The sequence below is a fragment of the Erinaceus europaeus genome, chromosome 9 (genome assembly GCF_950295315.1).
Source record: "Erinaceus europaeus chromosome 9, mEriEur2.1, whole genome shotgun sequence".
Classification (NCBI taxonomy): Eukaryota; Metazoa; Chordata; class Mammalia; order Eulipotyphla; family Erinaceidae; genus Erinaceus; species Erinaceus europaeus.
The window spans coordinates 91333657-91346314 of NC_080170.1; the positions used below are offsets into that span (position 1 = coordinate 91333657).

Genomic DNA, 12658 nt, shown 5'->3' on the forward strand with positions numbered 1-12658 from the left:
AGTTTCTCATTCACAGGTCCTGCTTGGACCCATGCTGAGCAGATAAGCCCCTCTCATCTGTGAACTCCTCACAAGAACACGAGCTGAAGCATGGATTGCAGCAGTCCAACACCCTGCATATGCCACGATTGCCGCCCAGGGGACACTTGAACTCAGGAACACCTCTGTAAGTTTCTGTTCTGAGCTTCCCTGAGTGATGGACCATCTCTGGGTTACACAGATACCAGATCACAGGCTAACAGGACCTTATCTGATACCCAGTTATTGTGCCCACACTCTGGGGGGGATGAAGGCAGAGCTTGCAGGGGTAACCCTAGAATCACTGAAGATTTGCTTATTTCTCCTATGCTCATACAGACTGTACATCTTGTCCATGTCTGTAATCAAAAGTGGGGAATTGTGGTGATGCAATATACCAGCGACCATGGATGAAAGTCCCAGCATAGTGCTGAAGTCAGCCTTGGCGACAAGAGTACGCAGTGCTCTGCGCAGGCGCATGGTGGACTGTAGGTGCATCCAGTCTGTGCTAGTGTGCAAAGCATTGTAGGTGGGCTGGATAGACTTAAAAGTACAGTCAACCAGAAGTCATGCGCTCTTTTTAGCTGTTGCTTCTCCTGGTCAGAAGCATCTCAGTGGAGGTGCGCCATGGCTACTTCTCCTGGGAACTGAACACATGTGACTTTGCTAGCCAGTGAACTTCTAGACCCCTCTACAGCCATGAGGAAGCTTTACCAGAGCTGATAATTGTTTATCTTATGGGACTAAACTTTTGATAACTATACTCAGACTTTATGGACCTAGTATACTCTTAACCCTTGGTGATAAGTGCTTATTTTGCCTTTTACCTGTTTCACCCTAATAAGCCTTGTATTGTTTAAACCAGTTCCCAGCTCCCTGATGTGAATCCTTTTATGCGCTGCAGCAGCCCCCAACCTAAACACTTTTTAAGTTAAATTACAACAATCAAAATTGAATTTTAACACTGGGCATAAATTGTTAATGCATTTATCTATTTATTTTTAAACATCAGATTACCTATAATCTTAGACCAGGGAGACCAGACGATATAGTTATTTGTTAATAGCATTGAATAAATAGTGGTAAAGTCTTGTATGGTACAGTAAATCCTAACCATGGGATTTTCAAAGTAAAACAAATTCCCAAATGACTTGGTTATAAAAATAACTATCTATTGCCTTTTTAAACTCTAAGATAGGAGGAACCTTCCTCATTCTCTGTAAAGCCCATATTTCTCACAGTCCCAGAACCTCTGAGGCTTGGCTCATTTTCCTTCATGATTCTCTTGATCCTTCATGCTTCTCTTGATACTATTTGATACTGAATCTGCTGATCTCAACCAAATCAATGCAACCAGTACCACTTCAACAAGTTTCACCTTAGATGGTGTCCAGAGAAGCCAGGCATAGGATGTCAACCCTTCAGCTCCATTACTCTGGTGAGAGCTTTCCTAGTTCACAGGACTCCTTAATTTCATTTCAGGTGGCACACTTTCTAATAAAGCCACATAACCTAGGTCCATGATTATTAAACAAATTGTTCTGCTTTATAGCTTAATGGTTTTTCAGCTACCGGGTTGCAGGTGCTGCCATGACACCACCCTAACTTCCTTGGGCAGACAACCTCACCAAATGTGTCCTGGAACCCCACCTCTCTAGAGCCCTACCCCATTAGGTAAAGACGGAGATGAGCTGGGAGTATGAGTTGACCTGCCAAAGCCCAGTATTTCCATTGTACACACAATGGTTTGCACTTGGCAAATGGTAGGTACTCAAATATACTCAAACAAAACATAACATAAAATAAGTAAATAACTCACCTGGGATATGGGTGAGATTATTTTTATGAGATCCATTGATAGTTGTAGGAACTTCTGATACCATTCCAGTAGAACTGATGAAGTTATCACCTAGAAATATCAAAGGGATACCAGAAAGAATTCTAATAGTCATGCTAATATGAAGAACATATGACTGGGGGCTGTGTGGTAGCACACCTGGTTGAAAGCACCTGTTACAATGCACAAGGACCCAGCTTCAAGCCCTCAGTCCCCACCTGCAGTGGTAAGCTTTGTGAGTGGTGAAGCAGTGCTGCAGGTGTCTCTCTATCTCACTTCTCTATCTCCCCTTTCCTCTTGGTTTCTGATTGTCTCTATCAAATAAATAAAGATGATACAAATTTTTAAAAAGAACTTATGATTGGATTTCACTTATTATTATTCTAAGTAAGAATTATACCCATATGCCACTCACTTGTTATTTTCAAGAGCTCAGATTGAATGGCCTACATGCTCCAAGTATATTACATGTATAGTTTACTGAAGACAATTCATAGGAAGGCTAGGTGCCTGGAATCTGTATGACAACTACAAAGTGAATGAAGTTTCCTATTAATTTGAAGAGGAAAAAAGTAAGCTATCTAGCATACAAAACTAACACAATATTAGTTGAATGATCCCCATGTGATATTTAAGTGGATACAGGAAAGTGCTTTAAGTTCATCTAGTGGAAAGACTAGTCGCACTTTCCCAGGGTATCAGAGGCTCATTTGACCAAGTCACTGGTGATTTTCATGCTTCTGTACTCTGTAAGTTTAATAAGATATTTTTTGCAGTGTTAGGTAGACAGATATCTGTTGATTAATCATTTAATTTTCTGATTAAAATTAGATACTGAAATACATTTTATGGATGTAATCAGTAATAATTCTGTACAGATTTCATTTTGAAATAAGATGTAGAAAAAAATCTAAAATTGGTCCCTCCTTGTCTTCTCTGAGTGACCAGGAAGAATTTCTGTTTGATTCATTGATATTTTCTAATTTTAAAGTTATCAAACTTAAACAAAAACTTAAGGTTTTATTTATTTATTTATTTATTACTCCAGGGTTATTTCTGGGACTTGTGCCTGCACTACAAATCCACTGCTACTGATAGCCAATTTTTCATTTTATTGGATAGTACAGAGAAAAATTGAGAGGGGAGAGGAAGATAGGGAAAGAGAATGACACCTGCAGACCTGCTTCACCTCTTGTGAAGTGACCCCCCTGCAGGTGGGGAATAGTTAAAATCGGAATCTCTGTGTGGGTCCTTGCGCTTTATATTATGTGCACTTAACCCAGTGTGCCACCACCTGCCCCCTAAAGTTATTATTTTTAACAGAACAATATATCAATAATAGAAATTCATGAAACTGAAAGGAATGTGCTACAGAAATTGATAATACTCCTAGATTCATGTTTTCATCATCACTGTTATTTTCATCATCAAGGTACCCTTGTAGATACCTGTCTGAGACTGGCTTCTAATGAGATCCTTCCAGATCTGCCAAGATAAAGCAGGTAGACCCCATGTCTTCCTCAAATACTCACCAATAGGTGTTGACCCTGCATCTGAGGGGAATGGTCTGTAAGTTTCACTTGACATCCATGATGATATTGCTAAAAGAAGGAGATATTAGAAGAATGAGGCTTTACAAAACTAAGTATTTTGTCATTAATTCATTTAAATTTGTTCTAATTAATTTTGAAAAAAGAATGTTAATGAATACTTAAAGCAAGATAATCAAACCATTCTGCAAAACACATTAGAATGTCCAAAATAAAATGAGAGTTGAAGAAATGCTTCTAGTTTGAACCTCCCAATAGGGAAGCATTTGACCATGGTCACTTATGACCAGGAAGAACAAATTGAAACAAAGAAGTGGGAGAGGTTTCCTCCAGTCAGAGAAATTGAGGTGTGATAGTTCTCAAGTATATCCATAAGTGAGATAAAATTCGAGAGGATGAAAGCCCATGTGTATTCTGGTGGCCTCTAGTCAAGAAAAGGCACTAAATAGAACTTGAAGATTTTCTCTGAACATGCACTAGGGAGCAAAAGAATTTGAACTTGTGGGAGACTGTAAAAACTGAACTGACACTGAATTGTGTCAACACTGAGTTTTCAAATATTTTTGGTCATAGGCCTTGTTAGCTCCTGAGTGAATACTTTTATGTGTTCACAGGCCAGACCCCCCCCTCAACTAATGGTAGCAAACTCAGATAGCATATATGGTTTTTGCAATAACTCTAGTAGCTCATTTTCTTTAGTGTTCCATCTCTGGCAAGAAAGATTCACTTCTTGGAAGTTTCTACATATCTATATTTGATAACAACCTTATGTTAGACTGTAAAGTAAAATAACTATAGCCATACACGGTTGTAATCAGTATAAAGACATCATGCTCATTTATATAAAACACTAGAGGATATGATTTTCCTAGTTAAACACTTTCTTGTGTGTTAAAGCCAAATAAGCAAAACCAAAATAAAATTTGTTTTATTTTTTTGTACCAACATTAAAAAGATCTCCAGCCTTTGGTCCAACATCTGTGGCAAACAGTTTGGAGAACTCTCAGAAGGCTAGAAATAGATCTACCCTATGATCCTGCAATTCCTCTCCTGGGGATATATCCTAAGGAACCTAACACACCCATCCCAAAAGATCTGTGTACACATATGTTCTTAGCAGCACAATTTGTAATAGCTAAAACCTGGAAGCAACCCAGGTGTCCAACAACAGATGAGTGGCTGAGCAAGTTGTAGTATATATACACAATGGAATACTACTCAGCTATAAAATATGGTGACTTCACCATTTTCAGCCGATCTTAGACGGACCTTGAAAAATTCATGTTAAGTGAAATAAGTCAGAAACAGAAGGATGAATATGGGATGATCTCACTCTCAGGCAGAAGTTGAAAAACAAGATCAGAAGAGAAAACACAAGTAGAACCTGAACTGGAGTTGATGTACTGCACCAAAGTAAAAGACTCTGGGGTAAGTAAGGGGGGAAAGCACAAGTCCAAAAAGGATGACAGAGGACCTAGTGGGGGTTGTATTGTTATATAGAAAACTGGGAAGTGTTATGCATGTACAAACTATTGTATTTACTGTTGAATATAAAATATTAATTCCCCAATAAAGAAATTTTAAAAATCTCCAGCCTTTGCCTTTGTTGCTGATTTCCTAGATGATGGTAGTTGCAACTGTAGACAAAATTATAATATCAGGCCCTTCAAAAATAGTTCTATGTCAAGGCTTTCTAATGACTGCTCTCAGGAAACTGTTATAACTGTTTTATCCTGGGGCCATTGCTTGAGTGAAGATAGACTTATACATAGATATTTTGAGTCTCACTAGATCAGGGAGAGGCTATTCCATTGAATATAATTTTATCTAAACAACTGATTGACCCCCCCCCACTCTAGAGTACAAAGGACTAGAGATGATAATGAGCTACAGGTTTTTAATCCTAATTTTTAATGGTTAAATCATTAAACCAAGAATTTCATAGTAAAAAAAAAAACTAACAACTAATGAAAAGAAATTGAGAGAAGTCCTGTATTTAGGTAAAGTTATGAAAAACACTGGACAACAGGGTTTTTGTTTATTGGCTAGTTTACTTATGTACAATACAGTATTCATTATCTTACAACTTTTAGGGATTTCATTTATTTACTTACTTTTAAAAATATTTATTTACTTATTCCCTTTTGTTGCCCTTGCTGTCTTTTATTGTAGTTATTATTGCTGTTTTTACTGATGTCGTCGTTGTTGGACAGTACAGAGAGAAATGAAGAGAGGAGGGGAAGACAGAGAGGGGAAGAGAATGATAGACACCTGCAGACCAGCTTCACTGCCTGTGAAGCGACTCCCCTGCAGGTGGGGACCCAGGGACTGGAACCGGGATCCATACTCAGGTCCTTGTGCTTTGCAAGAGCCGAGATCCTTATGCAGGTCTTTGTGCTTCGCGCCACCTGTGCTACCACTCAACTCCCATACTTACTTTTTAATTTATTTTTATTACTATTTTTTACCAGAGCACTACTCAGTTCTAGCTTATGGTGGTGTTGGGGATTGAACCTAGGACTTAAGAACCTCCGGCAAGAAAGTCTTTTTACATAACCATTAAACTATCTCTCTAGCCTCATGCTTTTATTTCTTCAATATCTATTATACAAAAGGATGTGGTGAATTAATATAACACAACTAACTGGTTGAACAAATGTTACCTCTTTGGAGGAAGTGGGCATTTATTTTTAGAGTTCTCACTTCATGTTTATTATCAGCAAATCAGTACATGACATTTTAAAATAATCATTTACATATAAACACCAACATTTTTTTTCACCCAAAACTGTTCATTTTGTTTCCAATTTTTATTTCCTCCAATTAAAACAACCAAATATAACAACTGTAGGAACTGTTGATAATATCAGCATGGGTCATCCAAATTGCAGAAATGGCAATACTTAAAAACCATGCAAATTCTTTTACCATTTAATAACATTTCCTTTAAAAAGAGTTGTATTTATTTCATATTCATTTATTTATTAGTGAGAAAGAGATAGACAGACAGATGATGCATAGATAGATAGATAGATAGATAGACAGACAGATAGATAAATAATAGGTTACCAGAGCATCACTATGCTACATGTGATGTCAGGAATCTAACCTAGTACCTCATACTTGAGAGTCCAGTGCTTTATCTACTTTGTCACTTCCCAGGTACTGTAGTTTTTATTCTTCTAAAAATATTTTAAATATAAAACTCCTGCAAGAAATGTTATAAATTCAAACTATAAAATCTATTTGGGAAAATATGTGGACAGTTAAATTGGCCAACATTAAAAAGATCTCCATGCATCACATTATGAAATGTGAACATGTAAATTATAGAGTTTATATGCTTTTAGGAAGGTATTGTATTTAGTATGAGACATGGGAGTTAGCCAACTCTACCTTACTGACAATTCTATAACCAGGATTAAAAAAATATTCTTCAGACAGGATACCCTCTTGTGGGGTTGAATGATACAACAACTGCTCATCTTTTTTTTTTTTTTTATTGAAAAGCTCTTACTTGTAATAAACTTGCTACTTAAGTTTGTCTTTTACACTATTTCAACATTTCCAAACCAGAAGTAATTTTTTCTTCATCTCTTTCAATATGCTTCCCGTTATTACAAAATTTTTTGTTTTGTTTTTCTTTCTTTCATCCAACATTTCTGGTGAAACGTTTTTTCCTCCTTTCCGATAGAAAGTGTGCGATGTAAAATATAAGTGAGAGAGAGAGAAAGAGAAACAGAGGAGAGACACATCTGCGGCATGGTCCACTGTCCTTGCAGCTTCTCCTCCTTTAGAGATTCTAACCAGAATTATGCTGTCACTGCCATTCATTGATTTCAATATTCTGTGATTTTTTTACAAGGCAACATAATGCATATTAAATATACCAGTTAGTTCTCCTTAACGTCCTTTGAGGACTCATTTGATCAAAATGTATGCATAAACATTACTTTGGATATTTGGATAATAAATATCAGCTTAAAAGATACACATATCTAATACAATACCATATCAACTACAAATATAAGCATGGATGTGTATTTTTCTTTCTCAAATCAGTTTTTATATTCATCCTTGGTCAGAACATCAAATTCCCCCAAAATCTTTTTAAATTTAATTTTTAGTAAAGTCTGTCCAACAAGGAAATCATGTAACAGCATAAAAGACCACTTCTTTTTTATATATAAAACAGAATTAATTTTAATAGCATAGTATTTTCCCTTTAGTTGCAAAAAGTTTTTTTAACACTAATCTGTAACCAGTTCACAGTTGTCAATAATATTATGACATGTTCGGCATATTTTCCTTTTGTAAGAAAATCTATTTACTATCTGTCATATCAAAGTCCTAGACTATCTGAAACTTGGCAGCTCTTTTGATAAAACCACAAATAATTCCTACTATTCTTGTGTGCTTCTTGATTCAAGCTTAAATTCTAGCATTATATTACATGAGCAGAATTTTTCTTTGTCCCCTCCTCTTTTTTTTTTTTTTCCCTTTTTTGTTATCTAATCTTCCTTAAAGAAACTCTGGAGTCATTTTTTTTTTCTGTTGATTTCTGTCCTAGAATAGCAGAATAGATGGAAAGCAATATTCATAGATACAGGAGTTGGATATAGGTATCACAGAAATTGTGGTCTTTTGCCCCATATTTCTCTTCATAGTGAATGGGGAGGCCCTGTCTCTTCAACCTGAATATGCTGACATGCTGACTCTAGCAGCTATGTTCATTTTTGCATAACCACACAATCAAGCAGGGAGCTCTCATGCTTTTCACGGACATGAGAAGATATTTAGGGGCTGGGTGGTGGTGCATCTGGTTGAGAGCACATGTTACAACGTGCAGGGACCTGGGTTTAATCCTCCAGTCCCTGTTGGGAAAGCTTTGCAAGTGGTGAAGCAGTGTTGCAGGTATCTGTCTGTCTTCCTCCTTTTCACCTTCTTCCCTCTCGATTTCTGACTGTCTCCACCCAATAAATAAATAAGGATAATATCAAATATTTTTTAAAAGAAAATATTTAATGAATATTGGAAACACACTTCAGATTTTTTTTTAATGGAAGCAAGAACTTTAAATCAAAGGCATTTTATATCTTAAATTTGAGACTGGTTTGATCTGGAACTAGGTAATGGAATGGAATAGCAGTAATACAGAGAAGACAGGAATGGAATGAGATATGATTTAAGACATGTAAGATTTTAGACAAAAATGGTGAGTTTAGAGGCTCAGCATTCCAGCCCACAGGGAACAGATATACTGTGGGGATTACCCTCTAGTCTGAGACTGGAGCAAACCCAGCACTGCTGTAAATCCCAGCATTGCTAATTGCTGACATGGGTCCTTAGTACTTCAGCTATAGTTTCCTTGTTAGTCTCTTCCCCGACAAAGAGGGGATGAGTGTGCTTTTAGATGTTTAGACAGAGCTGGAAAGTACATGAGATGAAGCCATCAGGGTCAGGAAGTGTAAGTAATAGATTTTTAAGATTTAAGAAAAACATTAATTTTTGAAGAACATGGAATGGAGAGGAAATGAGCAGAATGAAAACACTCAGTGAAGTCAAAAAGAGGTACTCTGAGAGGGGTGTGTGTGTGTGTGTGTGTGTGTGTGATGGCAGTGAACTGTATTTTTTATTTATTTAGTTATTCATTTTATAAAATGGATACGACAGAGGGAAATTGAGAGGGGAGGGGAGGGAGAAAGGAAGAGAGGAAGAAAGACACCTGCAGGCCTGCTTCACTGCTGGTGAAGCTTTCCCCCTGAAAGTGGGGGCTGGAGGCTTGAACCCAAGTCCTTGCACACCTGCTCTTGATCAGGTGCGCCACCACCTGGCCCCTGAACTTGTTGTTTTTGATAATGTGGCAAAATGGAGGATAGAGACCCATGGGGATTCATACAGGTTTTCTGTTTGTTTAACTCAAATAAGCTCCACTGGACCAGATGAACGGCAGAGAAACCAGAAAGACAAAAATAATTAAGCTTCAATTTTCTGCCTCATGTTCTGATCACCTCAATGTCAAGATGAACGCATGCCCCGAATGTTGTTTATCTTTATCATACTAGGCATTTAGATGGTCAGATTTGGTATTCTTATTTTATAGGTGATTAAGTCTAATAGGCACTTCTGTTCCACATTAAGAGAAAACAGTGGTCCAGGAGGTGGCGCAGTGATAAAGCTTTGGACTTTGAAGTATGAGGTCCCAAGTTCGATCCCTGGCAGCACATTTGCCAGAGTGATGTCTGGTTCTCTCTCTCCTCCTATCTTTCTCATAAATAAATAAAATCTTTTTAAAAAAGAGAAATCAAAACTTGACGGGTGGGGGTAGATAGCATAATGGCTGTGCAAAGAGACTCTCATGCCTGAGGATCTGAAGTCCCAAGTTCAATCCCCCGCCCCACCCCTCCAGCGACATCATAAACCAGAGCTGAGCAGTACTCTGGTTATTTAAAAATTAGAAAAAATAACACAAAACCTGAAAAAGGATTAGATTCCTATATTCTTAAATTCTAGGCAAGACCTCTTCAAACTGATGAACAAAATAACAACAAAGAAATATGTTAAAACATATTCTTATGAATTTATTAGACATTCAAATACATGTGAGCTATACAAATGCATTCATGGGGGTCGGGTGGTGGTGCATCTAGTTGAATGCACATGTTAGAATGAGCAAGGGCCCACATTGGAGTCCTGGTCCCCACCTGCAGGGGGAAAGCTTTGCAAGTGGTGAGGCAGTGCTGCAGGCGACTCTCTGTCTCTCTCTCCCTCTTGATCTCCCCCTTCGCTCTCTATTTCTGGCTGTTTCTATCAAGTAAATAAAGATTCTTAAAAATATATTAAACCAAAAAACAAAATGCATTCATGAGCACACATGGGGGGGGGTCGCTTCACAAGCAGTGAAACAGGTCTGCAGGTGTCTATCTTTCTCTTCCCCTTTGTCTTCCCCTCCCCTCTCCATTTCTCTCTGTCCTATCCAACAATAACGACATCAACCACAACAACAATAATAATTACAGTAATAATAGAAAAACAACTAGGGTAACAAAAGTGAAAAGAAAAGAAAATACGTAGAGGGGACGTGCAGGGTGTTGGCATACGTTGCTAGGTGCACATGTTATCACGCACAAAGACCAGGACTCAAGCTCCTGCTCCCCACCTGCGGGATGTATCTCTCTCTCTCTCTTTCTCTCTCTTTCTATCTCTTCCTCATCTCTCTCAAGTTCTGTCAAATAAAGCAGAACAACAAGAGGAAAAGATATGGCTGCCAGGAGCAGTGGATTCTTTGTGCAGGCACTGAACCCCAGCAGTAATCCTGGTGGCAATTCTAAAAACCATGAAGGGTATAATAATTCATCTCAATAGCAATTTTATTTCAAAGACAGTAATAGGGGTTTGCTGGTGGTGGACTTAGCAGAACACATACCTTACCATGAGCAAGGAACCCTGCTCAAGCTCCAGATCAGATCTCCACCTGCAGAGGGTAGCTTTACTAGCACTTAACTGTGCTGCAGATGTATCAAAATTTCAAGAATTCTAATTAAGTAGGCCATTTCTTTTCACTATCATTTCTATTCACATATCTGTTGAACACCAACTGTATATGTGCCACTGTTACATTCACTACAGTGAACACATCAGAAATGTTTTACATTCCTATTTTTGAGTATCTGCAACCTATTATCAATTCTACAAATAAGCATATAGATGAAATAAGCAACGCAAAACACAGATACCAAGTATTGTGCTGAAAATTAAAATATGGAAAAGTTTACACGTCGTAATAGAATAATTAGGAGTTGAAGTTCAAATAAAACAAATTGTCTTAATTTTACTAGATCCTATATTTTTCAATAACTTGTTATGATTAGGAGTTTATATCTTAAAAACAAAGACACACACACACACACACACACACACACAAAAACCCTCTCCCTACTCTAAAGGCAGAATGAAACTCAGTGAGTTCAAGGATGACTATTATATTATTAACATATCTTCCAAAAGAAGTATGCTACTTAAATTATGGAAGATTATGCACAGTCTAATGAAAGTGTGTTATGAATAAAATCCATGTCTGGAAACCCAAGGTCTACAAAACAAAATAAATAATGCAATACAGAACAATGTTACACATGTCCCTTTTCTGTTTATGATTTATTTCCTAAGAACAAGTTCCTGGTAGTGAGATGACTAAGTCAGTAATTTAGAAGACTTTGATAGGCTTTAAATGTATAAGCTGAATGTTTTCCAAAAGCGATGCATTCGTTCTTTGTGGCAAAAGTTCTGGGATTTAAATTCAGAATTTTGTACTTGTGGCAGCTAAATTCTTGTCATCTCTTTACTTGTACTGCATTTCTTACCATTCTCCCATCATTTGTCTTAGACCATAAAAAGGCAATATATTTCTTCTTTAGACTCTGTTAATACCAGTTAGAATAGTGGATATACTTGCTGACCAGACTAAAAGTAACACACCATGTCTGGATCTCACACTGGTCTCCCTTTTCATTTTTATTAGTAATACATATTTACAGGCTAATTTGGTCTTTTACCAGACATACTCATAGCTCATTTTTTCCTCCTTCATTAATTACTATTCTTTCATTAATTACATCTTTCCTCAGACCTTGTTTTTCTCAGTAAGGTCCCTTAAGACCACTAACTTAAAATGACAACCAATTCTTGGCTTTGATTCTCACTCTCACTCCTCACTACTTCATTTTTTCCATTGTTACTCATCACTATCTGCCTGTGCCTCTTCCACCAGAATCTGTAACTTAGATTTGTTTATTCATTGATGGGTCTCCAATTTCCACAACAATGTTTTAAACACCATAGACACTTTATAAATAGTTGCTAATATAGCCATGAACAAAGCACACAGTAGGTGCTTAATATATGAAGAAAGCCAGTATTACTCCAAGGAGTTGAGATACACTTACAGTTTTGATTTTCATTCCCGCTGGTACTCCAGGCATTGTTGAAACTTTGGGTAGTCACATTAGAATTGCTGACTGAAAGACCAGTTGTTCAGAACCCAACATTTTTATAAAATTTGTAATTTGACTTTACTTTGATGTTTCTGAATGTTTAGTCTATGTGACTTTGGGGAAATATAAACCAAAAAATATGACTTTCTACACAGGAAAACTCATTGGCATACTAAATAAAAGTTCTATAGTTTATCTTTAATGACAACTTGTCATTGATTTGTTTTCTTTTTCTGTCACAAACTAACATCACTGGGAAT

The 12658-nt window shown here is 37.2% G+C and overlaps 1 protein-coding gene across 1 annotated transcript in view; it reads right to left on the bottom strand.

The window, feature by feature from the left end:
• CD96 (CD96 molecule) overlaps nucleotides 1-12658 on the bottom strand; it is a 70495-nt gene that overhangs the window by 7714 nt on the left and 50123 nt on the right. The window contains exons 10-12 of the mRNA XM_007516333.3: nucleotides 12351-12422; nucleotides 3388-3456; nucleotides 1838-1927 (exon numbers count right to left, since the gene is read on the bottom strand). Of these exons, the coding sequence (XP_007516395.1) occupies nucleotides 1838-1927; nucleotides 3388-3456; nucleotides 12351-12422 (231 nt within the window). The remainder of the gene's footprint in view (nucleotides 1-1837; nucleotides 1928-3387; nucleotides 3457-12350; nucleotides 12423-12658) is intronic.